The 25,732-nt window shown below is 39.5% G+C and overlaps 2 protein-coding genes across 5 annotated transcripts in view; one reads left to right on the top strand and one right to left on the bottom strand.

The window, feature by feature from the left end:
* Sirt1 (sirtuin 1) overlaps positions 1-4,083 on the top strand; it is a 20,539-nt gene extending 16,456 nt beyond the window's left edge. The window contains exons 7-9 of the mRNA XM_005360130.3: positions 461-647; positions 1,837-2,382; positions 3,628-4,083. Coding sequence (XP_005360187.2) covers positions 461-647; positions 1,837-2,382; positions 3,628-3,935 — 1,041 coding nt within the window. The 3' untranslated portion in view covers positions 3,936-4,083. The remainder of the gene's footprint in view (positions 1-460; positions 648-1,836; positions 2,383-3,627) is intronic.
* Positions 4,084-6,522: 2,439 nt separating this feature from the next.
* The window catches only part of Herc4 (HECT and RLD domain containing E3 ubiquitin protein ligase 4), a 78,062-nt gene continuing 58,852 nt past the window's right edge, over positions 6,523-25,732 (bottom strand). For 3 of the 4 annotated variants that reach the window (XM_005360131.3, XM_013351224.2, XM_026785578.1), the window contains 10 exons: positions 23,209-23,232; positions 20,510-20,608; positions 18,956-19,123; positions 18,481-18,624; positions 15,345-15,511; positions 15,071-15,137; positions 10,643-10,725; positions 8,849-9,032; positions 8,145-8,247; positions 6,523-7,149 (listed from right to left, as the gene is read on the bottom strand). In XM_005360131.3, the coding sequence (XP_005360188.1) occupies positions 6,941-7,149; positions 8,145-8,247; positions 8,849-9,032; positions 10,643-10,725; positions 15,071-15,137; positions 15,345-15,511; positions 18,481-18,624; positions 18,956-19,123; positions 20,510-20,608; positions 23,209-23,232 (1,248 nt within the window). In that variant the 3' untranslated portion in view covers positions 6,523-6,940. The remainder of the gene's footprint in view (positions 7,150-8,144; positions 8,248-8,848; positions 9,033-10,642; positions 10,726-15,070; positions 15,138-15,344; positions 15,512-18,480; positions 18,625-18,955; positions 19,124-20,509; positions 20,609-23,208; positions 23,233-25,732) is intronic. The other variant, XM_026785577.1, reaches the window with a different exon arrangement.

The following is a 25,732-nucleotide window of genomic DNA, read 5'->3' as shown; positions in this document are numbered from 1 at the left end:
CATATAAACAAAAAATATAGCAACATACATCCAGAAATAGCCGCACAATTAATTATGTAAATTGGAAAGGAGTCACTTTCACAAACATTTTTAAAGGTCAAGTTTGTTTCCATTTTTTTTTTTTTCTTGTGCTCGCTTTTTGCATGCTTAGTATTTTGTGTACACACAGGTGGGCATGAGGAAATGACAGCACTTGTGTGGAGGTGAATAGTAAAAGAGATCAAGGTGTTGGGGTCAGAAGATCAATGGGGAGGGGGAGGTGCCAGTCCTCAATCTACTATGTGGACTCTGGGAGTTGAACTCAGATTGGTGGCTTGGCAGGAATTGTCTCCACCTGCTGAGCTGTCACCTAGCTTCACAATAGGCTCTGTCAGATTTATTTCTGCTCAGCTTTTATGTTTCCTGGGAATATATTGACTGCTTCTAACTTGGGCTCCCTTCACTTTCTCAATTTGTGCAGGTAGTTCCTCGGTGTCCCAGGTGCCCAGCCGATGAGCCACTTGCTATTATGAAGCCAGAGATTGTCTTCTTTGGTGAAAATTTACCAGAACAGTTTCATAGAGCCATGAAGTATGACAAAGATGAAGTTGACCTCCTCATTGTTATTGGGTCTTCTCTGAAAGTAAGACCAGTAGCATTAATTCCAAGTAAGTTGGTTTAGGGGAACAGTTCTGCATGACATGTGTTGTGGATCTGTGTAAGAGGTGATTTTACTGTTTCTATTTAGAGAATAGTTGAAGGTCTAAACTTTACTTAAAAAAAAAAAAAAAACTTCTTTGTGTATATGAATATTTTGTTTACATGCATGTATGTGCACCATTTGGATTCTCTAGAACTGGGGTTACAGATGGTTGTAAGCTATCTTGTGGGGGAATCTGACAACCCCATTTGACCAAAGTGGTCACAAGTACTCAGATTGGGCACTTACATGCTGGTAGACACCACCCCCCTTCTTTTGAGACAAGATCTCACTATAGCCTGGGATATTCAGACCAGGCTGGCCTCATACTTAAAGAGCTATGTCTGCCCAGTCTTCTGAGTGCTGGGATCAAAGGCATGTGCTACCATTCCCAGCTAGTAAATCTTTGGTAGTTAGGAATGATGACACATACTTGTAAGCCATGTCGTGGTGGCGTCAGGAGTTCAAAGAATAGCGTCTGCCACACAGCAAATTTGAGGCCACCTGGGTTAGATTAAAAAAATAAAAGTTCATTTGCTTATGCCCAGGAGCTAGGCATAGCAGCTAACACCTTTAACCCCAAGAGGCAGATCTCCGAGTTTAATTAAGATCATCCTGGTCTATATACAGTGTTCCAGGACAGCCAGGGTGACACAATGAGACCGTCTTAATACGCCTTCCCTGTCCCCCCCCCCCCCCGAAAAAGCTTATGTCCAGTTCAAGTTTGCCATTCTTGAATTACTCTTTCATGTTTCTGTTGCCACCTCCACTGTGTGAAGCAGCTATGTGTCCTTTCATAGCAAGGGGATATGAGATTCTCTGAGCCTTCCAAACACCTAAAGCCACATGTGCTAAAGATTGTCTTTAAAGCTAATTCAAAGGAGTTTTGTTATTTAAAAGTTTAAGCTTTCTGAGCTGAGCTCTCTGAGGCTGGGACACAGGATTGCCATGTGTTTAAGGTCAGAGAATATGGGAGAAATTTATGTCGCTTCCCTCATCCCCTCCATTTTTTATGGCTGAGACAGTCTCACGGGGTTTTTGGCTGTTGTCTTGGTGGTGGGATTAAAAGGTTGTGCTACCATGCCCACCTATATGTATCTATTGTGATTATAATTGCTTTCTCTTTTTCTAACACCCTTTTTCCATCCTGTTTTTAGGTTCCATACCCCATGAAGTGCCTCAAATATTAATAAATAGGGAACCTTTGCCTCATCTGCATTTTGATGTAGAGCTTCTTGGAGACTGTGATGTCATAATTAATGAGTTGTGTCATAGGTTAGGTGGTGAATATGCCAAACTTTGTTGTAACCCTGTAAAGCTTTCAGAAATTACTGAAAAACCTCCACGAACACACAAGGAATTGGTTCATTTATCAGAGTTGCCACCAACACCTCTTCATATTTCTGAAGCCTCAAGTTCACCTGAAAGAACTATACCACAGGATTCTCCTGTGATTACTACACTTATAGACCAAGCAACAAAGAACGATTTAGAAGTATCTGAATCAAAAAGTTGTATGGAAGAAAAGTCACAAGAAGTACAAGCTTGTAGGAATGTTGAGAGCATTAATGTAGAAAACCTAGATTTCAAGGCTGTTGGTTCCAGTACGGAAGAGAAAAATGAAAGAAATTCAGTTGCAGAAGCTGTGAGAAAGTGTTGGCCCAATAGACTTGCAAAGGAGCAGATTAGTAAGCGTCTTGATGGTAAGGAATGCTGTTTGTTGAACCATTTCAAGTATTGTGATCCAAGAAAGAGGATTCCCAATGTCAAGAGAAAAATTTAGCGCTGTATGTTGAGTTAGAAAAAGGTGGTATGTTTATTTTTGCAGGTAATACTGTGATACAGGGCTTCAGATGGCTAGGCAAGTGATCTCCTAAGTGAGCTATAACCTCAGCTCTAGGAGTGGGTTTTAAAATATATTGCTGTGCTGTTTTAAGTGGTAGAAATGACTTAACAAGATGGATGGCTCACCAGGTAAAGACATGCTGTGTTTCCCTACCTCCCCAGTAGGGGATAGGGCCTCATACTTGGGAGAGCAAGCTGGCCTTTAAATGTATCCAAACCATAGCTGTCTAGACAACAGCAGAGCACTGTAATGTAAAATCTGTTTTCCATCTCCTATAGAAATAAAACATCAGACTTTTTATATATAGCCCTGGCTGTATCCAGAGATACAGAGATCCGCTTTTCTGCTGGGATTAAAGGTGTTGTGATGCCCGGCTTTGACATAAAAAAAAAAAAAAAAGCTCTAAAGATCCCTATAATTGTGGTCACAGCCCAGGGTAAGAAATTTTAGATATTAATGGTGAACTTCTTGCTTCATCTCTCTAGTACTAGGATCATAAATATGTGCCACCATACCTGTAATGTTATTAACTTTTAGTGGAATAGAATAAATCTTTAAATTCTGGGGAACTGTCTATATACTTGTAAAAACAGGTGGTAAGATGCTTTAATATATCTGAAGCAGAAGACCCTGATAACAGAGCCCAACTTTTAAGCAGTAATTTATCCTCGTTCCAGGTAAACATGAACACTTATGTTTGGAAATGTTGGTATGAAAGGTGGTTTAGGTATGCTACATAACTCTTCCCCCTCCCCTGAAGTCTGGACATACACAATGGGAGACTTAGCTCTGGGAAGTGTAACTTGCCTGTATCATATATACATCTTTGCCTCTGGAGCAGTCTTTTATCATACTGTATTTTACAGGTTTTGTAGTCTGCAAGGTAAAAGCTATTTTTGTTTCTGATCACCTTGACTAATTAACATGTAAGCCAAGCATGGTTACCTACAATACATACCTTTATAAATCCCCTGGACTTAACAAAACCACAGCCTAGGAAGTTTGTGAGCCTTCCAAGATATGCCGAATGGACACTTGTAGAATGATTCTCCCGCCTAGAATCAAACAACTGAAAGTAACATTTCTTACCACTCTATTTCAGGTAATCAGTACCTTTTTGTACCACCAAATCGTTACATATTCCATGGTGCGGAGGTGTACTCAGACTCTGAAGATGATGTCTTATCCTCTAGTTCCTGTGGCAGTAACAGTGACAGTGGCACGTGCCAGAGCCCCAGTTTAGAAGAACCCATGGAAGATGAAAGTGAGATTGAAGAGTTCTACAATGGTTTGGAAGATGATCCTGATAGACCTGACGGTGCTGATGGAGGGGATCAGGAGGGAGTTAATGAAGCTGCAGCCATGCGACAGGAAGTGGCAGGTGTGGACTATCCATCAGACAAATCATAACGTTATCACAGCTGTCCAGGTACAGGAACTGCTCCACCAGCATTGGGAACTTCAGCATGTCAAAATGAATGTTTACTTGTGAACTTGAACAAGGAAATCAGAAAGATGTAATATTTATAGACTGGAAAATAGATTGTCTTCTAATTTTTAAAGTTCCATCGTATTTCTGTACTTGTACATTCAACACTAACCTTTTTTAAAGGTACCTAGGTATCTTTAATCAGCTGTTAGTTGACTTCAATTTCCTTTAAAGGTTTCATTTGTATGATACATCCATATGTATATATAATTTTGTTTTTGCCTAATGATTTTCAACATTTTAAAGTTTTCAAAAAGCCATTGGAATGTTAATTAATGTAAAGGGAACAGCTTATCTAGACCAAAGAATGGTATTTCACACTTTTTGTTTGTAACATTGAATAGTTTTGAAATCCTCAATTTCTGTTCTGCTGAATTTTATTTTTAGCAGTTACCTTTTGAAACACTGGCATTTTCAAAAACTTGTGGCAGCTAACTTTTTTAAATCACTGATGACTTTACAATGTGAGAAGGAAGTCATCATGTGTGGGGAGCACTCAAAACCTGCTCAGTTTGAAGTGTATTTACTGCTTAAGATGGCATGTACTTGCTGCAGTCAGCAGACTAACCTGATGATTTGAAAATGTTTCAGTTGCTCTAGAAACAATAGTCCTGTCTATAGGTCCCCTTAGCTTAACCTATCACTGTGGTAGAGCCTGCATCTATTGTCACCACAAGTACTAAACTGCCAAGATGTGCATATGCAAAGCCTTTCTGAACCTAATAATGGTACTTCTACTGGGAAGAGTGTAATATTTTGGACTGCTGTTTTTCCACTAATGAGGAAAGCTACAGGTCTCTTGATTAAAGTTCCAAAGTAATAAATTGTAACTTAGCCAGAAAGTACATTGTTTCCTATTGAGGATTTGGTGTAATGTATCCCAAAGTGTGAGCCTTGTATTATGGAGATGAATAGTCAATGAAACTAGTTCTTATTTATTTAAAAGCTTAGCTTGCCTTAAAAGTAGGATCAGTTTTCTGAACTGCAGAAGCTTTTAGCCTTTCAAACAGTTCACACCTCAAATTACAGTCAGTATTTATTTTATAGACTTCTTTGGAACATTACCCACAAATTTAAATATTCAATGTTGGTTTAGTATTTATTACCAAAAAAAAAAAAAAAAGGTTTTGAAATATAGCTGTTCTTTATGCGTAAAATACCCAGCGAGGACCGTTACTGCCAGAGAAGAAGACTAATTAATAAAAGTGGCTCATTTCCCTACCTAAAAAAGATTTCAATCTGAATTTGGCTTACACTAAAGAATGCAGTATATTTAGTTTCCATTTGCATGATGTGTTTGTGCTATAGACAATATTTTAAATTGAAAAATTTGTTTTAAATTATTTTTACAGTGAAGACTGTTTTCAGCTCTTTTTATATTGTACATAGACTTTTATGTAATCTGGCATATGTTTTGTAGACTGTTTAATGACTGGATTATCTTCCTCAAACTTTTGAAATACAAAAGCAGTGTTTTATACTTGTATCTATCTTGTTTTAAAGTCTCATATTAAAATGGTCATTTGGCTCCTCCACCCCTCACCCCCCCCATTAACTTGCCAGCCCAATAAGGTTCACTCGTGTTGGGGTCTTCTGGTGTCTGATCCCAGAATGCCTTCTACCTCTAACACCAACTTACTGTTGAGAACGAATCTCAATGACATGAATGTGGAATGAAAGCACTAAAGGGCACTGTGTATGGACCAAGTGATGAATCATGGTTTTCCCTCCTGCCTTAATCTGGAAATCAAATTAGACGATTATAGAAATAGCCAGAGCCAAAAATGTGAGCAAGAAATGAACTCTGCCAGGTGCGTGGTGGGCATGCCTGAGACAATAGGGTCACGGAACGACTGCTGAGACTACAACAAAAGTGCCCCCGTGCTAGGATGTCCTTATTACAGGAAAGAGTGACATCCAGGGCCCATCTAAGCATTTTAAAGTCCCATTTAGTGAATAGCTTGAACAGCCTTGACAATTCAGAATACTTACATCAGCAGCTGAGTGCGTTTACATATATATTCCTTAGCACCAACCAACATTGGGGCTTTTCGATGCCTGCTTCTAGCCTCTCATTCATAGTACACAGAAAAGATATACAAACCTCCCTGAGTTTGAATCCGATGAGAACCACTGGAAGTTGAAATAGTAAGCTTTTTAAGTTGAAAAGAATATTTGCATTGTAGCTAACAGAGTTACATATTTAACTCTTCCACAGTTTATTAACAAGCTCACTCTTAATTAAGACTTTCTAAAGCACGGAGAATTTAACAAATACTACAGCATCAGTTCCAAAGTGGCCACTGGTTCTGTTTCTGGCAACTTTGATTGTCAACAGATAACTGGCTGTATATCTCAGGACTTAGGAAGGAGGAAAGAACTTCAAGTTAATTTACGTCTGCACGGACATGTAATGTAGTAAAGATGTTTCCGCCATGCTTTTATGGAAGCAGATAATTTTTTAACCCTTAAAATTGAGCTCAGTTCAATTACAGCCACAGAAACTACTGGTATCTGAATGTCACCATTTTATTACAAAACTTTTATTTACAAAATGGAAAAATAATCAAATAACTAAAGGCAGGCCATAGTTAGGTTTTTACCCAGTGATTGAAGAAACATTAAGCAACAGTTCCATGCACTCACACATCAGGTCATTTCTGAAATATGCAAACTCTTAAAATTCCTGTTAGTAAAACTTTAATGTATTCACAATACTGTATGTTTATGAGGACAGGGACAATTCATGGTTATGTACAGTTTAGTATTAACAGTTGCTCAATTTTTCTTTAATATTTGGCTTTCATCAATACAGTAGTGAACAATTTGCAAGTGAGAATTACAAGTACTTCTCACTTTGCTGAAATTCACAAGAAAAACACAAGTGGTTTGGTGCTTTTGCACTAAACAGAACAAAACTCCAAGATTATATTAAACTGAAGCCTTCATTGTGATCAATAGCTTGGATCAATTTAGATCGTAAAGTTTCTTTTTCTGTATATTTTGGTAGATCTAAAAGATTAAAACAGGTATGGGAAACCGGAAGATAGCTCTCACCACCTCCTGTTGACTGGATGACTAGTTTCAGACTCTTCATGCCAAGAATGGGAATGCGATCACTACCTGTCAAAAATACTGCCAAGAAAGATGATTAGACAACAGTCCAGTGACCACAGCCTAGCTTTGCATGAACATCACCCACTGTCTTAAAAGTGCTCAATAAATACTTGGTGAAGAATGTTGGTATTGACAAGCATTTAGAAGTCATTTAGAGAACTGGTTAAACTAGTTTTTTTTTTTGTGTGTAAGTCAAAACTTTTAGAAGTTCTCTCCTGCCACACGGGTGCTGGGTTCTGGAGTCAGGGGTTAATGCTAAGCTGTGTTTACTGTTGCTTTTTACTTTGAAACAGGATCTTGGCAACTGCCCAGACTTCAACCCTATTTTCCAGCAGACCTTGGAACTTGAGATCCTGCCCATGTCTTCTGAATAGCCAGGGACTTTCAAAAGCAGTGCACACTCTTAACTGATAAGTGAACACTCCTGAGAGTGGGGAGACCTTTAATAGAGGAATGCCCTAGAACATTTTTTTTTGGTTTTCCGAGACAGGGTTTCTCTGTGGTTTTGGAGCCTGTCCTGGAACTAGCTCTTGTAGACCAGGCTGGTCTTGAACTCACAGAGATCCGCCTGCCTCTGCCTCCCAAGTGCTGGAATTAAAGGCGTGCGCCACCACCGCCCGGCGCCCTAGAACATTTTATACAAGGTAACAAATAGGAAAAGAAATTAAGCTATGCCCTACAGCACAGAATTCAAGTTAGGTTTCCGAATCTCAACCACCTGTAACAACAGTTCCAGGGGATCAGACACAATTCTTGCCTCTGAGAACAATATGCATAACACAGATTCAATATACATATAAATAAAAATCTTAAAAAATAGCAAAAACTAATTTTTAAAAACTGGGCTAATATTTACAATTTTTAAGGATTTATTAGGTATACAGTGAACTCAGAACCTCTGGAAGAACAGTCAGTGCTCCTTAGCCTCTGAGCCATCTCTGCAGCCCATATTTTACAATTTTAACAATTATATTCTTGTCCAATAGACTATACAGCTGGTCAGAAATACTTACATAGAAATTGCTTCTTCTTTTCCAGTGGTAATTCATGAAACACTTCCCAAAAAATTTTTATTGTGGGATGTTCTGCCCAATACTCCCCTTTGTATTCTGTATTCTAAAAAGAGTACAGACAACTTTTTTTAGCATTAAAACTTATCACGTGTGAAGTGAACTACTGCAATCCTACTGGTTCCCAGGAAGAGGGAAGAACAGATCTAAAATCACCAGAAATGCTTATGCAACACTATCAATAAGGATTTATTAAAATAGCACGAAAGGTTTATTAAAATGCTAACATGAAATTTTATAAAATTTTACTGTTTCCAAGAAGAGAAATCAAACTTTTTCTTTTTTTAAACAAAAATGCTAAGAGGAATACAACAATATTCTGTGGTATAAATTTCTGAGCCAGCCAGCCCTCTAAGTTTTTCCTTTGTAGTCCCCTCCCTGTAGGAGTTTCCAATTTAACACTAGATTTGCCAGAAAAGCACTGGGTGGAGAGCCATTCAGTAGGGGCACTCCTATGGCATTGTCTCAAGCACCTCCCCAGTGCTATCAAACAGTGCACTGTGGGTAGGAGGGGTTGGGGTGTCTACCAGTGACACCAATGAGTAGTACATACAAAGGGCAACAGCATACAGATGGGCTAGTTTTTCAACAGCAAGCCATATCCTTCCCTTTATACACTGGCAGGTAAAGGCTGGTATTTTCCTTACCTTCTCCAGTTCTTTCCAGTCGTAATTTGTATTCCCAATAACCATAGCTTGTAATTCATTAGGCTGAAAGAGCAGAAGAACTTTTCCTCCACAGACTTTATGAAAGCCTGCATGGAAAGCATCAAATAAAGATGCCACCGATTTATTGAATATGTAATCCACGTAGGCATCAACAAACTCTTGCCTAGAAACGAAAGCAAAGCATAGTTACGTGGGTCACACACACCATCTATCGAGAATACTCAACACTGTCCAACTCGCTTTTTCACTTCTTGCCACTTTTCAACTAAACTCAGAAAAGAGGACTTCAATGAAATCCATCATTATGGGGAAAACAAAGCCAAGCCAAAACCACACCAAACCCAGAATATGCTATGTACAGAGACCCTATTTTGAAGGGGAAAAAAAAAAGGCCTCATTATTCATTCCTAGGCTACTTCTACTGAAAAAAAAAAAAAAGTAATTTCCTATTCAGAGTAAGGCAACTGGCTATCAAATAATTTCAAAATAGACACAACCCATGGAGAAATAAGGCACTGGGTGATAAGAGATCTCCCTGGAAGCAGGAGGTTTATGCTACAGAGAACAGATTTTCCATCCCTTTGGTTTCAATGAACCTATATAACATTCATACCCAAGGAATAAGTATTAAGCATTCTTTTTCTCGAGATCATCTTTTAAAAGTTACAAATTCTTTGTTTGTTGTTTTTAATTTTCAAAAGAGGTTTTCTCTATGTAGCCCTGGCTGTCCTGGAACTCACTCTGTAGATCAGGCTGACCTTAAGCTCAGATCTACCTGCCTCTCCCTCCAGAGTGCTGGGACTAACAGCCACTGCCAGGCTAATAACAGTTTCTTTTCAAATGTGGAGTGGACACAAGTGGCTCTTTCCTGCCTCTCATGGTATTATGGAAACTGTAAAGAAAAATGCAAAGTTGGTCAGATGGCTTATTGGCTAAATGCACTTGCTACCCAGCTGGATGAAGGAGAGAAGTAACCTTCATGGGTTGTCTTCTGACCACCATACAGGCACTATGGCATAGTTGTTTGGAGTTACTGGCAGCCATGTGCCCTGGGGACAATGCTGGGTGACTAGACATAAAGGTTTCTATTTGATTCTTTACCAATCTTCCTGCTGAACTTCAGGAACTCCTCAAACCCTTAGCACTCTCTAAGAGTGGGTCAGACTCAGTGTCTTAAGCTGCTAGTCTGTAAAACGAACTGGTGGCTTCTGGATGCTCCAGTCCATCTTACACTCTTCCTCTGATCAGCTAATTAGCTGCCACCATTTCCATTTAAACCGTATTTGCTGTTTTTCTTTTCATTTCTCTTTGTGCCGCTATTCATCATGATCTTTTCACTCTTTTACTTATACCTTAAAGGGGATTTCAGACTTTCCCATTAAACATTCAATTATGGGTTTTTTTTTTTAAATTTTTTAATGTGGTTGTCTGTAAACAATCTGCCATGAATAGATTTTTTGCATTATTTTTTTTTATTGAGAAAAGGAAAAAAAAAAAAAAAAGTTTCCGCATCCTCCCAGCCTCCCATTTTCCTCCCCCTCTTCCCACCCTCTCCCCTCCCCCCACTCCTCTCTCCCTCCCTCTATGGGTTGTTTTTAGACTGTTTTGAGACATGGTCTCATCATGTAGTCCTGGCAGGATCAGAGAGATCATCCTGCCTTTGCCTCCTGAAGTGCTGTGTGCCACAACCTATAGCTATGACATGTTTCTAGTAACATTAGAGAATGCCTACTAACCCTTATCACTCCCACTGAGGTCACTGCAATCCCTTACCGATTTTGTTTGTTAACAGCTGTGTCTGCACCATTCAGAACCAGCTCTTTCACTTCTGTTGCACCGAAGTTTTCAACTGTGATCTATTAATTTTTAAAAAAAAAGGTCAATGCCAGATTCAAAACCTGGAATACTTTTAAATGTAACATTCTTCTCATTAAATATACAAACAAATTTATGCTAAAAAAAAAAAAGCCCACTTACAACAGAGCCACAACTAGGACTCTAATTTTCTAGTAGTCTGATATCCCACAGCAACCCCAATATATTACACCAAGTACTTGGTTAAGTAAACACTGGCAACTTGAGCATTTCTTATAAACAAACCACTTCAGAAAGAAACAAAATCGCAGGAAGGGAACTCAGAAGACTGGGCAAACCTGAGAGATCTCTGCACTTACAGCAGTGCACTCTTCCACATGACAACAATTTCCCCAGATCCTTCTGCTATGTGTATTTGACAGGTAGTTTTTAGTTACATATTAATTTGGTTTATAAGGAGGTATATTATTTTAAAACCTTTTATTTCTCCTAATAGTCCATGTTTTGTATCCACAAGCACTATGGGAATACATTCTTGCTTTCAATTCAGTATGTAGTAAGGCAGGAACCCTTTATAAAAAGGTTAAGAATAGAATTTTATCACACTACATAGGAATCATCTACACTACTAGACACACACAGCAACTCAACAAAAAAGTAAATAAAAAGTTCTGAAAGCGTATGACAAGGTGTTCTTAAAAAACAGTGTATGAGAAAATATTGTATAATATAATTATATAAATGGAGGAATAAGGTGGAAAGATAGCAGCTAGAGACTAAGTGGATAGAGTGTTCCTTTGCAAGAATGATGAACTGAGTTGGATCCTGAACACCAAGGCTAGGAGCTATGGAGAAGGCAGATACTGGGGACAGTCCAGCAAAAAAGCAAGTGCAGTAAGCTCAGGCTACAGTAAGGGACCCTGTCTCAAAAGTAAAAAGCAAATGAGGAAGACATCCCAATGTTACCCTCGAGCCTCCACATGTGCTGTGGGACAATGGTCTGTACCCTGTTACTTGTATTTTAATAAATGTGATTGGCTAGGAGTCAGGCAGGAAGTAGAGGTGGGCAACGAGAACAGGAGAATTCTGGGAGTGGAAAGCTCAGTCTGTAGTCATTATCCAGATACAGAGCAAGATATGACTGCCTCGCCAAAAAAAGGTACCAAGTCCTGTAGCTAACATAGATAAGAATTATGGGCTAATACAAGTTATAAGAGTTAATAAGAGGGGCTGGAGAGATGGCTCAGAGGTTAAGAGCACTGACTGCTCTTCCAAAGGTCCTGAGTTCAATTCCCAGCAACCACCTGGTGGCTCACAGCCATCTATAATGAGACCTGGCGCCCCCTTCTGGCTTGTGGGGCACACATGGAAGGAATGATGTACACATAATAAATAAATCTTAAAAAAAAAAAGTTAATAAGAAGCCTGAGATACTAGGCCAATCAGTTTATAATTAATGTAGACCTCTGTGTGTTTCTTTGGGACTGAATGGCTGTGGAATCCAGTGGGACAGAAATCTCAGTCAACACACATGCACCACATGGGCAAGCAAATCAGTGTATATACACCACACCCATCCCCCCATATAATATATGAATAATAAAAAAAATTTTTATTGCCAAACCTGAAACTTGACTACAACCCCTAAAATTAAAGGAAGGAGATAACTGACTCCCCTAAGTTGTCCTTTGAGCTCTACACGGTCAGTGTTTAAGCCCGTGTGCGCACGCGCGCGCACACACACACGCGCGCACACACACACACACACACGAGTATACTAATTTTTTAAAAAGAGAAATATCTTTTATGTTTTCGTAGCTTTTATTGTGCAAGTGATAATCAAAGGAGTGTGGAGAATCTCTAAGGCAGCTGGAAACAATGTTCTTGAATACATAGGAATATATGTATTAATAAATGAATCTGAGCTTAAACTTCACAGAACTCAATATTTTATTCAACTACAATACTAACAAAAAGTCAAGGAATGAGACCAAGTGGTTAAGAGTTCAATTCCCAGCACACACATAGCAACTCACAACTGTAACAGTTCTAGGGTGCTCTAACACCCTCACACAGACATACATGCATGCAAAACACCAATGCACCTTAAATAAACAAATCGTCAAGGAGTCTGAAACTGACAGTGAACCCACCGAAAAGTGGAACCAAAATTTAACAGACACTGGAAAGCATTCAAAGTTCCCTCTTCTTTCTTCCGCCTTCTCAACATTTGTCCCCAACCCAACCCCTTGTTCAAAACAGGGTCTCAATGTATTTATTGTTCTGGCTCTCTTGAAACTCAACCAAAAGATTCATGAGTCTCTGCCTTAGAGTTTTGGGGTTGAAAGTGTGCACCATGAGACCTGGCTATTATTTATTTATTTTAATTAATCCTCCCAGATTCACTCGTGCCTCTTATACTGCCCCCAATTTTGGGGTCTTTGTGTTTGATCTTTCTAAAGGAACTCATCAATCTAATTGTGCTCACTGTTGTATAACAGTCTTCCCCAAGACTGAAATACTTCATCTTGCTCACTAAGCAAGAAGGTAAACAACAGCTGGGTGGTGGTGGCCCACACCTTTAATCCCAGCAGGAGGCAGATACGCAGATGGACCTCTGAGTTTGAGGCCAGCCTGATCTAGGACAGCTAGAGCTACACAGAGAAACACTCTAAAAAACAAACAAGACACCACAAAACAAAACCAAAACAAACAAATGTGGGCAGTGGTGGCACCTGACTTTAAACCCTGCACTCAGGAGGCAGAGGCAGTTGGATCTCTCTTGAGATCAAGGCCAGCCTGGTCTACAGAGCAGACAGACTCAGGACAGTAAGAGAAACCCTGTTTCTAAACAAACAACCCTCCTCGATATGCCCCCAAACCAATAAAAAAACAAATCAAAAAAAAAAAAAAAAAAAAAAAAAAAAAAAAAGGTAAACAACTTAAAAGGCTTCAGGAAGTCCCCAAGACTGATCAGATTCACTAGGTTCTTCCCTGCCAGAGTAAGCAATAAAAGCTGAGTCCCTCTCAGATAGATAGAAAGAAACTGAACTGCAAAACAGACAGAGCAAACCAGCTGCCTGGAAAAGCAGAACCAACCAAGCTGTCTGGAAGATGTTTAGACTAGAGGCACCTAGAAAGAACATTCTCCAACCTGCTGTCCCAGCTTTGTGACCAATCTGTCACCCATGTTGGGATGGGCCTTGGTGATGTTGCTGTAAGTAAACTCATATTCCTGTAAGTAACGTACTTTAGTGTTATCAGCACATCTTCCCTGGAAAAATTTGTCATACAGCACCCAAACATAAAGGGTATGTGGTCATCTGCTATGGCGTATGGTGAACCTACCAAAAACCTTATCTAAAAAGATAATCTGACTGTCCCTTCAAATAGAAGCCATCAACTTAGGTGTGTAAATCTAAGTGTAGGTGTGTGCCTCTGAAGGACGCAGGCAGTGGTCCATGGAGCTAAGTTAATGGCAACTGTGAGCTTCCCAAGTGGAATGCTGAAAACTGAACTTGGGGCTTCTATAAGAACAATAGTGTTCCAGGCCCCAGAAAATTTTTTCTTCTGGAAAAACAAACAAAAACAACACAGTAATTTTACATTACATTAATGATACAGGTTAAACATGTATCAGATTTCCTTACAAATACACCATTCACATTCTAATATATTAACGGTCTGGCAAGAAAGCTCAGTGGGTACAGGTACTTGCTGTGCAAACCCGACAGTATACGTTCAGTTTCTGGATCTACAGTGAAAGGACAGAACTGACAGAAGAGAGTCAAGGATGACAACCAAACAGACACACTGGAGGGATTCATCTACTAAGTAGTTTAAGCTCATTAGCAGTTCTCTTTTGTTACTCTTTCCATCTTCTAATCATTCCTATAGCTTCAGGTTCAGAAGTGAATAGGTCTCCTGAATTTAAGTTCCCTTATTATTATGATTAGTAAAGTATGCAATTACTGAAATCACAGAGCTGGTAAATAATGACTAACATGCAATTATTTCAGTTTTAACTGTAAAACTAAGGATAAAAAAATCTCATAGAATTGTTGAGAAAAAAATGAAATAATGCATGTAATTGTGGCTAGCACATAGCAAATGTTCAATAAATGTTAGCTGCAGGGTTGAGAATTCCATGCATGGGGATAGAGAAATGGCTCAGAGGTTAAAAACAATGGCTGATCTTCCAGAGGTTCAATTCCCAGCATCCTAGCTCACATCCATCTGTAACTCCAGTCCTAGTCTGACCTCCATGGGCAGCAGGCATGCATGCTACTCAGATATATAAGCAGACTAAACATCCACACACACTGGAAAAGAGAAACCCAAAAGCAAAGCTGTTAAATAAGGCTACACAGTGTCTGCTCATCTTACTGTGAAATTCAGACAAAACGTTTCCTCTATATCATCTTCTGGATAGTCCAACAACTGCTGCATGCTTCTGCAAAAAAAAGAAAAAAAAAAGAGTGCTTCTTTAAAATAAAACAGGTTATTGTGATAATTCTGATATGAATAACTACATGTAAGACTTTCCTTTACTGAAATAGTGTTTATTTACTTAAAAAATGCTGGCAGAAGAACAAAACAAATATTTCTAGAAGGAAAGCTTTCTGTCCTTTCCTCTCTCTTAGCACTGCTAAGCACTAACCTCCCAACATCTGGCATCAGCTCCTTCAGATCATCCAGGGATGGCTTCCGTTTCAGCAGCTTCTTGTATAAAGCCAGAGGAAAATGGAGGTCCACGATAGTAAAGTTATAGATTGCTAAGCCACAGATAACACCAATTAAATGGAACAAATCACTGTCCTCAAATGTCTAAAAATACAAAGAAAATTATAAAAGACTTTTATTCCAAATGAAAAACCTTTATTTCTAATACAAAACCACATTCTCCACAGTAGAAAATTCTAAAGACAGAAAAGTAACAAGAAATTAGCTCATTTGATTCCTCCGCTCCCTGGCATGATCATCACCGGCTACATCTGCATTCAATACTCTCTTTGTAAAAATTTGCTTAGTAGCCAAGAGTGGGGGTGCACACCTTCGACTCTAGTATCTGGGAGGCAGAGTTCAAGGCCAGCCTGTACTACAGAGCCAGATCCAGGGCAGTCAGGACTACAGACAGACGCATGGCTTTACAACTGACTGTTATTCCAGAAACATAAACTTGGGCTGTCAGGCTTGCCTACTGTGGGATGGGAAGGAACAAGAGGATGACTGATAGACAATAAAAGCAAAACTTGAAAAAAATGTGTTCATGGGAAGTGCCTATGTGTGCATGCACATGTGTGGTGGCGGAATGACAACACAATGTGTCACTTTCAAGAAACCTATCTACCTCCTTCCTTGAGGCCTTTCAGGCTGGAGCTCAACAGTCAGTCTGGCCTGTCTGTCCAGTGAGTCCCAGAGAACCTCCTCCCTTCGTTAGCACTGCGGTCACACACTACCATTCCTAGCTTTTGGTTTGTTGTCATTTTGAGAGAAAGGGTCTAGCTTAGTCTAGATGTAGTCCAAGCTGTCCTCAAACTCACCTCTCAAGCAACAGAATTATAGATGTGAGTCACTATACCCTGTTTTAATCATGCCTTTTTAAAAAAAAAAAAAAAAGATTAATTTATGTATATGGTTGTGTTGTCTGCATGTACATCTGCAGAGAAGATGGTATCTGATCCCAAAATCCTGTGGGACTATAGTGAGACACTTGTGAGTTGCCATGTTGACCTCTGCAGAGCAGCCAGTTCTACTTAACCACTGAGTCATTGCTCCTGAACCTTATGGCAGGGTATTGGGATCAAACTCAGGTCCTTATACTTCTCAGGCATGTGCTTTGTCAAGAGAGTCATAATCACAATCCCTAAAACAGTAACCTTTTTAAAAAGATTAAAGGCTGAGAGTGGTGGAGCATGCCTTTAATTCCAGCACTAAGGAAGAAGTAGGCAGCTCTGTGAGTTGGAGCTCAGTCTGGTCTGCATAGGGAACTCTAGGCTAGTCAGGGCTACATTTTAAGATCCTGTCTCAAAAACAAAAATATCAAAGTACAATATACATTCATAATTATGATGGTGTACCCCTGTGATCTTGGCAACTTGGGAGGCTAAATATCAGGAACTCAGCCCAGGGTGACAGCACACATTGGCAGAGGTAGGCAGATCTAGTTCAAGGCCAGCCTGGACTACATACTGAGCTCCAGGACAGCCAGGGCTACATAGAGAGATCCCACTAAAATAGACAGACAGACAGACAGACAAGAGATAAACATCAACAAAAAAATCCAAAAGAGTTATTTACAGGAGAAAGGAGAAAATGACATAAAGCTTAGCTTCTTCCAATCTATTCTCTAAATTTGACTGTAGAATTACAAACATTTATATACTTACAAAACTAAAATATACTAAAATAATCAATTTTTAAAAATTCATTAAGTTAACCTAAATATGCAGTTACTGATAGAATAACCATAATAATAAAAATAGAAAATGTAGTACGACTATTTCAAATAACAGCAAACATCATTGTATTATGATTATACCCTAAATATGAAATAAATCAAACACTTAAAATGTATTTTCATTTACATCACAATATTGTTGCTATTGTTTGGCTATTTTTTTTTTAATTTAACTTATTTATTATGTATGCAGTGTTCTGCCTGCCTGCATGCATGCATGCCAGAAAAGGGCACCAAATTTCATTACAGGTGTTTGTAAGCTACCATGTGATTGTTGGGAATTGAACTCAAAACCTCTGGAAAAGCAGCCAGTGCTCTTAACCTCTGAGCCATCTCTCCAGCCCCATTCCTCTGCATTGTTGAAGTCTAGAACATTTAGTGGAACTATCGGAGTGCTGAGGGTTGCCAGGCAACACCCCTAAGTCTTTAAAGGACAAGATAATGTAGGTGGACACCAGTAAAGATAACAACTGCAACAAACAGAAACATAAGATCAAAAACTACACTGTAACTACTGGAGGGTGCTAGAGAACAGGTAACTGAACAGACAGGCCCCTTTCCTGGTGAACTAGACACACAACAAATAATGCAGGGTTGTTTCTCTATAAAAGTATCCAAGATAGTATAATTACAGAAGCTTTATTTTGTTTCTCCTCAGGAATTATCCTAGTGTTACCCTTATACAACAAAGACCACAGACACCCCCATAGGACCAGCTGGGTCCTTGTAACTAATCAACTCTGCCCCTGACACACATGTGGAAAGAGCAGTCATAGCCAACTGGTGGAAAGATCTGGTTCACACACGACAATGTTCTTCTAGCCCTCAATCTAAATTATAAGAGACATCAGTAATCTCTAATGCTAAATGAATCCACCCTAGAAGAGAAGCTAACATGGTGATTACTACTCAGTTTTCCAATCTGAAATATACAGAAGGAAAATTCAGCTTTTTGGTTGTTTTATGAGACAGGGTTTCTATATGTAGCCCTGGCTGTCCTGGAACTTGTTCTCCAGACCAGGCTGGCCTTGAACTTAAAGAGGTCCTCCTGTTTCTGCCTCCCAAGTGCTGGGATTAAAGGCACAAGCCACCACTGCCCATCAGCATTGTTCTTAAGTTGATTGGTCCTCAATTTATTTTCCTAATTTTAAATGTTTAAAAAAAAAAAATCAGGGTTGTGTTTTGACAATAAGCCTAAAAGTTCCTAACTTCAAGTTGTAATAAAGCAAACCTCTGGCCAAAATACGTTAGGAATCTAGTCTTCCTGAGTGAATCTGATACACAAGGTATAGAAACAAAGATATAAAGAAATAATTGTGGTAGGTGGGCATTTTACCTGATCTGAAAACCAAATAAGCCTGGAATCTTCATAATATCGAAACATGCCATATTTAGGATCCAATAATTCCCTCATGATGAGCAGGAAAAATTCTTTGCGAACACCTCCCGCATCAACAGCATCTTCTCCAACAAATATAACCTAAAAGAGGGTAAGTAAGGTCAACACTGAATCTAGCAGGCTCAGTGGTCAGGAGGAGAGGTAGCTCCTGCAGAAAACCCAGTTTGCTTCCCAGCACCCACTTGGTGGGTCACAACTATCTGTGAACTACACAATTCCCCAGGATCTAACCCTCTCTTCTGACCTCTGCAGGCCTCAGGCCACACACAGTGCACATACATGAAGGCAAAACATATGGATAGAATAAAGTAAGCCTATGAAGTTAAAAAAAGACAAAAACTTTCAAATACACACACACACACACACAACCTGAAACATAAGTCCCAATGTCTATAAAGAACTGCTCACTTACTTTGAGTGGCTTTTTGTAATCTATGTTCTTGGTTTTCCTGAGGACTTCCATTGCATCTCCTACAATGTTTTCTCTGCGAACCACTAGAATTAAGCAGGGATTCACAGACTCAATCACTGGGAGAAAAAGAGAGGAGACATTCTGTCTGTGGGCCTGGTCAATAGCCATCTAGAAAACAAAAACAAACAAAAATCAGCATTTTATTTTACTTTGAGACAGTTTCATTTAACCTATCCGGCCCTGAATTTGCTATGGAGCTGACTACGGAGATTTGAATGTGTATGGCTTCCATAGGCTCATGTATATGAGTATTTAGTTCCCAATGGTGGACAATATTTAGGAAGGATTAGGAAGTGTGATCATGTTGGAGAAAGTGCGTCACTAAGGGTAGGCTTCCTGCCTGCAGCTTAGGATATAAAACTCTTAAGCTACTGATTCAGTTCACAATGACCAACTCTCTAAGACTGTAAGCAAGCCCCCAATTAAATGCTTTCCTAAACAAGGTACTTTAGTCATGATTTCTCTTCATAGCATTAAAGCAAGGACCGCTATGAACTCCTGCTTTGCTCCACTTTCCAAATGCTGAAATAGGGCTGGGATCACATGTAAGCATCACCATGTCCAGATTTTATTTTAGTTAGCATCGAGTAATCAGTTTCATTGTGATATCCTCAACACATGTGTGCACACACACACACACACTCTTTTTTTTTTTTTGAGGCAGGGTCTCACTGAGTAGAGCTTTAGGTAGCTTAGAACTCAGAGACATTGACCTGCTTCTGTCTTCCAAGTGCTAGATTAAAGGTGTGTGCCACCTTACCCAGACTCTTCCATGAACTAGTTTTTAAAATCTTCATTGTGAATGAAAAAACTCATTGTAAAATTGAAAGAGGAAGGAAAGGAGGGATTCTGGAGGCAGATCTCAGCAGTAAGACTCTCCCCTGCCAACACCAACAAAAAAAAAAAAAAAAAAAAAAAAAAAAAAAAAAAGGAAGAGGGGGGGGTCCCTATGACCAGCCTCAAGGAATCAATCTTTCCTTCCCTCTGTCTATTCTGGACCTAGCTGTATAGACCAGGCTGGCCTCTGAATTCACAGAGCTGGGACTAAATGTGAATTTAGTGCCACCATGCCAGGCTCCAGGCAATTTGAAACTCTTCTCACTGAAGTGATGAAATGCTTCCAAGTTTGATTTTATCCCACCTTTCACTTCTTCCACTTTTTATCACCATGAATAAAGGCTGCATTACTCTATTTTTATTACAGTTCCTTTTTGAGGAGCAAGGGGGTGGGTTCATGAAGAGAAGTCCGGACAGGAGCTCAAGCAGAAACAGGGGGCAGAAACTTAACATGGTTCCTTTTTAAAAATAAGCAGCTTTCTTTCGCATGTGTGTGTTTACAGCAGTCTTCAGAGTTATACAAGGCACCATGCAAAGGACAGCCTACAATACTGTCCCCACACATTACACACTATGTGTGTTTCAATTATTTAAAAAAAAAAAAAAGAGAATTTTTAAAAGCATCCCCAAATCAAATGAGCACTGTACAGTACTTACCTGCATCTGTAAGACTGCATCTGTTTGCAACAGAGTAGTTTTTGCTTGGGCATCAAATACAAATGGATATGTACAAATTGTCACAGGGATATCGGCCAACTGGAAAGAAAAGAAAATGACTTATTAGTTCAAGCTGGTTGTGGTCTGTGGGTGCTGTCAATTTCAGTAAAGATGATCATCATACTCTGTGTTCATTCACTGGTATGATTAGAAATTATCAAAAATGCCACTCTTTTTATTTTGGCTTCTCAAAGAAGGGTTCACTGTGTAGCCCTGGCTGTCCTGGTATTCACTCTGTAGACCAAGCTGCCCTAAGCCGCCCTCGATCTCAGAGACCCGTCTGCCCCGCCTTCCAAGTGCTGGAGCTAAAGGTGTGCACCGCCACCACCTGGCGTCACTCATTTCTGACTATAGGATTTTTATTTTATATAAGGCAGAATAAACCAAGAAAGAATTACATAGAGTGCATAAAATCAAAAATAACAGGTGGCCAATGAACTCAAGGCTTTATGAATGTCACCTAAGTCCTCAACCACTGAACTACATCCTCAGCCCTTTGTTTAAGCCCGAGAAGGCCTCAAACTCTTAAACTTCCTATCTTTGCCTCCCAAGTGCTGGACAACAAAGTGTGTGCCACAAGTGAAAATAATGTAAACAAGGTAACTAAATAGTAATCACCAGGTGATTTTTGTTTCGGACTTCAGAGCCGGTCTTTCTACATAGCTCTGAGTGTCCTGAAACTCACTATGTAGAGTAAGCTGGTCAAGAACTCCCAGAAATGCACCTGCCCCTGCCTCCCAAGTGCTTGGATTAAATGTGTGTGCCACCATGCTCGACCTAAATTATTTTGTATGAGTATATATGTGGGTACGCTGATGTCATACATGTGAAGGTCAGAGGTGAGCTCTTTCCATGAAAGGCTGGGGGTGGGGTGGGGAGTCCCACAGACTGATCCCAGGCTACGGGCTTGGCAGTAGATGCCTTTATCTGCTGAGCCATACGGCTAAAACTCTCACACAAAAAATAACATTTAAAAACTTTTATTTTGTGCTTGTCTGTATATGGGTGCAAATATGTATATGGAGGTCAGAGGACAACCTCCAGCAGTTAGTTCTCTCCTTCCACCCTAAGGGCCCAATGGCCAATGCCTTCACCCACTGAACCACCTCCATGTTCCTCAGTCAGTCTTCTTTCTCTGTCTCTCTTCTTGTTGTTGCTGTTGTTTTTGAGGCAGGGTTTCTCTGCCTATCTCTGGCTGTCCTAAAACTTGCTCTGTAGACCACACTGGCCTTGAACTCACAATGATCCACTTGCCTCTGCCTCCCTGAGTGTTGGCATTAAAGGCGTGCGTCACCACTGCTGGCTGTCTTCATATTTCTATACATGACTATGGAGCTCTATTAAGCTCGTGGTTCTCAGCCTTCCAAACACTGTGACCCTTTAATACAATTCCTTATGTTGTGGTGACCCCAATCATAAAATTATTTCTGATGTTATTTCATAATTGTAATTTTGCTACTCTTTAGAAATCCTAAAATTTCAGACATTCTTAGGCAACCCCCACGAGAGGGTCATTCGACAACCACAGAGGTCACGACCAAAGAGGTTGAAAACTGCTGGTTTAGTTTCTACAGGAAGTCTATGTGCTTACAATATTTCAAATCCTAATCATGTTTTCAAAACTGTGTTTTGAAAATTTTTCCCCTCTCCAACACAAACTCTTATGGTGCCCACGTAGCACATGGAGCCTTTGCATGACAGGCAAGAACTCTAGTACTGAGCCCTACTTGATACCAGTCCTATCTTTTTGTAATTGTATGTGATACTTACCTGAGGAAGCAAACAAACAATAGTTTATAATCTAAGTCAAGAAACACCTCATTAGTTTGGGAAAACCGGACCAAATAAAGTCTAAAGCAAAGCAAAGCAAAATCTAGCACTGTAACATAAAAGAACATAAAACCCCCGGTTCTGAAAAGGAAGTTCAGGGTCACTCATTAGTCAGGTCAAAGTACTAGAACTTTACATATTAAGGTCACAAAAGAGGTAACATTTTTATAGTAATTATTAGTTCAAAAAATGTATCATTTTATTTCTTTAATAAAATTTTATTCTGAGAACATACTGCATTTTATATTGGGAAACAAGGAGAATAATTCTTGTTAGAAGGTATCATACAGGTGTAATGTTAAGTAACATGATTTTTTTTTTGTTGCTGCTGTTGTTTTTTCCTAAGATAGAGTCTCAGGGTACAGCTGTTCTGAACTCACACTATGTAGACCAGGCTGATCTTAAACTCAGATAATCTGCCTGCCTCTACATCTCAAGTGCTAGGATTAAAGAAGCATGTCATCACACCCCGCAGCAGCATTTAATTCAGAAGACTTTTCTGTATTAATAATATACAGGATAACTTAAATAGATTTTTTTTTACACCCTCCCCCCCTTTTTTTGCTTTTTCAAGACAGGGTTTCTGTGTGTAATAACCCTAGCTGCCCCAGAACTTGATTTATAGACCAGGCTGGTCTCAAACATACAGAGCTCTATCTGCCTCTGCCAGGGTTAAAGGAGCACCATGCCTGGCTTAGAGTTTTATAATACAAAAGTTAAAATTCAAAAATGACAACAAATTTGACTCTTCACAAAGGAAAAAACAGAATATACTTCAGGAATATGAGACTTTATTACACCAAACTTACCTCAGTTAATCCATGGCTGACATCCTAAGACAGCAATGCAGAATGCAACAATGAGGAAAGAGCAATGTTAGTGTTCTATTTCTAGTCAAGAAGTAGTTCATATATTTTGCTACAGCTGAATATTGATTTAATGATGTAGAAAATAAATCAACAAAAAAGTTCACCACCCTACAAGCAACTTCCGTGTCTCAATGAAGTAAAAATGTTTACTATATTAAAATATTGCATGGAAACAAAATAAGAAGAAAACCGCCACAAATTGTTTTGGGACAGATAACCATAAAGATATATGGTATCTTAAAGTGGTTGTTCCTCCCCCCCCCCCTTAAAACTTCTTTTTGAAACGGTCTCTCTGTATAGCTCTGGCTGGAATAAAACTTACTATGTAAGCCAGGAAATCCTTGAACTCAAGAGATCAGATCTCTGTCTCTCTCTCTCTCTCTCTCTCTCTCTCTCTCTCTCTCTCTCCTATATTCAAGTTGAGTATCACCACGCTCAGCCTGTCCTTACATTATTTTGTTTATTGTTATTATTGCACGATAGAGAATAAACATGTGCCTTTGGGAGTCAAGAGGCAGCTGTATAGGTGGTTTTCTTTCTTGCACTGTGGGTTTGCACAGCAAGTACTTTTACCAATCACCAAGGCATCTTGCAAGCTCCCTTAGTGTTTTTGAAAACATTAACATAAAATAAAAAGCATAATACAGAACATAACAACGGGTTGCTAAATTGTAAAAATACAGATTTATGAAGGAAAAATAGTGAAAACTTACTTAAATGGATAGAAAAGGAATATATACGGTTTTCCTTCCAATTCCAGGGATTAAACCCAGGGCCTTACACATACCAAGCCAGTTTGAACAGTGAGTCCCATCCCCAGCCCACAAATGTACGAGCTTTTTTTTAGGAGGGTCTCATGTATCTCATGCTGGTCTTGAACTTAGCATGCAGTTTAGGATCTTTAACTCTGATCTTCCTGCCTCCTGGGACTGTAGATATGTGCTACCATGCCTAGTTTTGTTTGGTGTTGGGTATCAAACCCAGGGCTATTAAAACCTTAGACAAGCATTCTATCAACAGAGTCATATGCTTTCTTACTGAGTGCTTCCACATATGCTCAGGATTTAGACTTCTAAGTACAAGAATCTCCAAGAGTGTGCCACTAAGTTTACACCTGGTGACTACTGTAGTGAACACTTTGGAATGTCTTTGGAATGACAGGTATTTTTAGCTGCTGAGAATGTAAATAATATTATTTATGATGCAGACTTCAACCATCTGATATCAGTTCTGCCCTTAGGATATTCAGGCATGGAGGAGAGATGGCTCAGCAGTAAAGAGCATTTAGGGCTCTTACAGAGGACCCGGGTTCAGTTCCCAGCACCCACATGGAGTTTCACTACCGTCTCTAATGTAGATCCTGGGGATCTGATGACCCCTAATCTGACCTCTGCAGGCACCCTATCTACTCATACACACAAAACAAAAAAGACAGCCACATTGTGATAAGTGACAGACACCCAATAAAAGCATTGGGCACAAGTTAGCTTCACTGCTTAGCAATCCTCTGAGCACTATCAAATATCAATGCCACATACCCATTTATGATTTTCCCATGAGAAAAGAACAGATGCTAATGACACTTCTCCTAGAGTCTTCCTGATATGCCTTCACTTGACCAATTTTAATTTGTATTCTTACAAACTACATTTGGTTGTGTGGTAGCTCTCTAAGTTCTATGAAATTAAGAACAAATGATAGAACCTGAGACAGAGTGGGGCAAACCCCGTCCCAACTTGGCAAGTGTGTATCAGAAATAAGGACAGTCACAAGTGGTTTTCCTACAATTTGTAGGTGGCTAAATTCTAACATGCTTTGATAATTGAGAAGAACTCCCTACCTGAGGAAGTTAAATATCAGTGTGTCCTCCCAATGCTGGTCTATCCTGATGTTACACACCTGCCCATCTATCATACTAATGAGCATGCCAGGTTGCTAGTTCAATCACTATTCAATTAAATTCCCTAGGACAAATTTAGACACACAGCACAATACTGAATGAACAAGATTTATAACTTACAAATATATAACAAAGCAAAATAAATAAATGAACAGACAAATAAATAAATGACCATAAACCCCAAGCCCCCCAAAAGAGCCACTTAACTTAAATCTCAATGTAATTGACAAACCAACATGGACCTTTCTTTTCTTTTGAAAAAAGCAGAATGAATTTCTGATCATTTACCTCAACTTTTTGAGTGAGTGCTGGTATTATAAATATGCCCTACCATACCATACCGAGGTCATAACTTTGAGCTTTATTTTTAAAGCATTTATTTGTGTGGGCGTGAGTGGGTGGAGTGCACATATGCCATAGCCAGAGTGAAAATCAGAGGATAGCTGTGAGAGTCCTTTTCTTCCATCACATGGGTCCCAGGTTATCAGGCTTGGTAGCAAGATCCCTTTACCTGCTGAGCCAGCTCAATGGCAGACACCATAACGGGGGGGGGGGGGGGGGGGG

Source organism: Microtus ochrogaster, linkage group LG2 (assembly GCF_000317375.1).
Source record: "Microtus ochrogaster isolate Prairie Vole_2 linkage group LG2, MicOch1.0, whole genome shotgun sequence".
NCBI classification, from domain to species: Eukaryota; Metazoa; Chordata; class Mammalia; order Rodentia; family Cricetidae; genus Microtus; species Microtus ochrogaster.
Note: the sequence above shows the minus strand (reverse complement) of the source record. Positions and strands in the feature narration are given on the sequence as shown.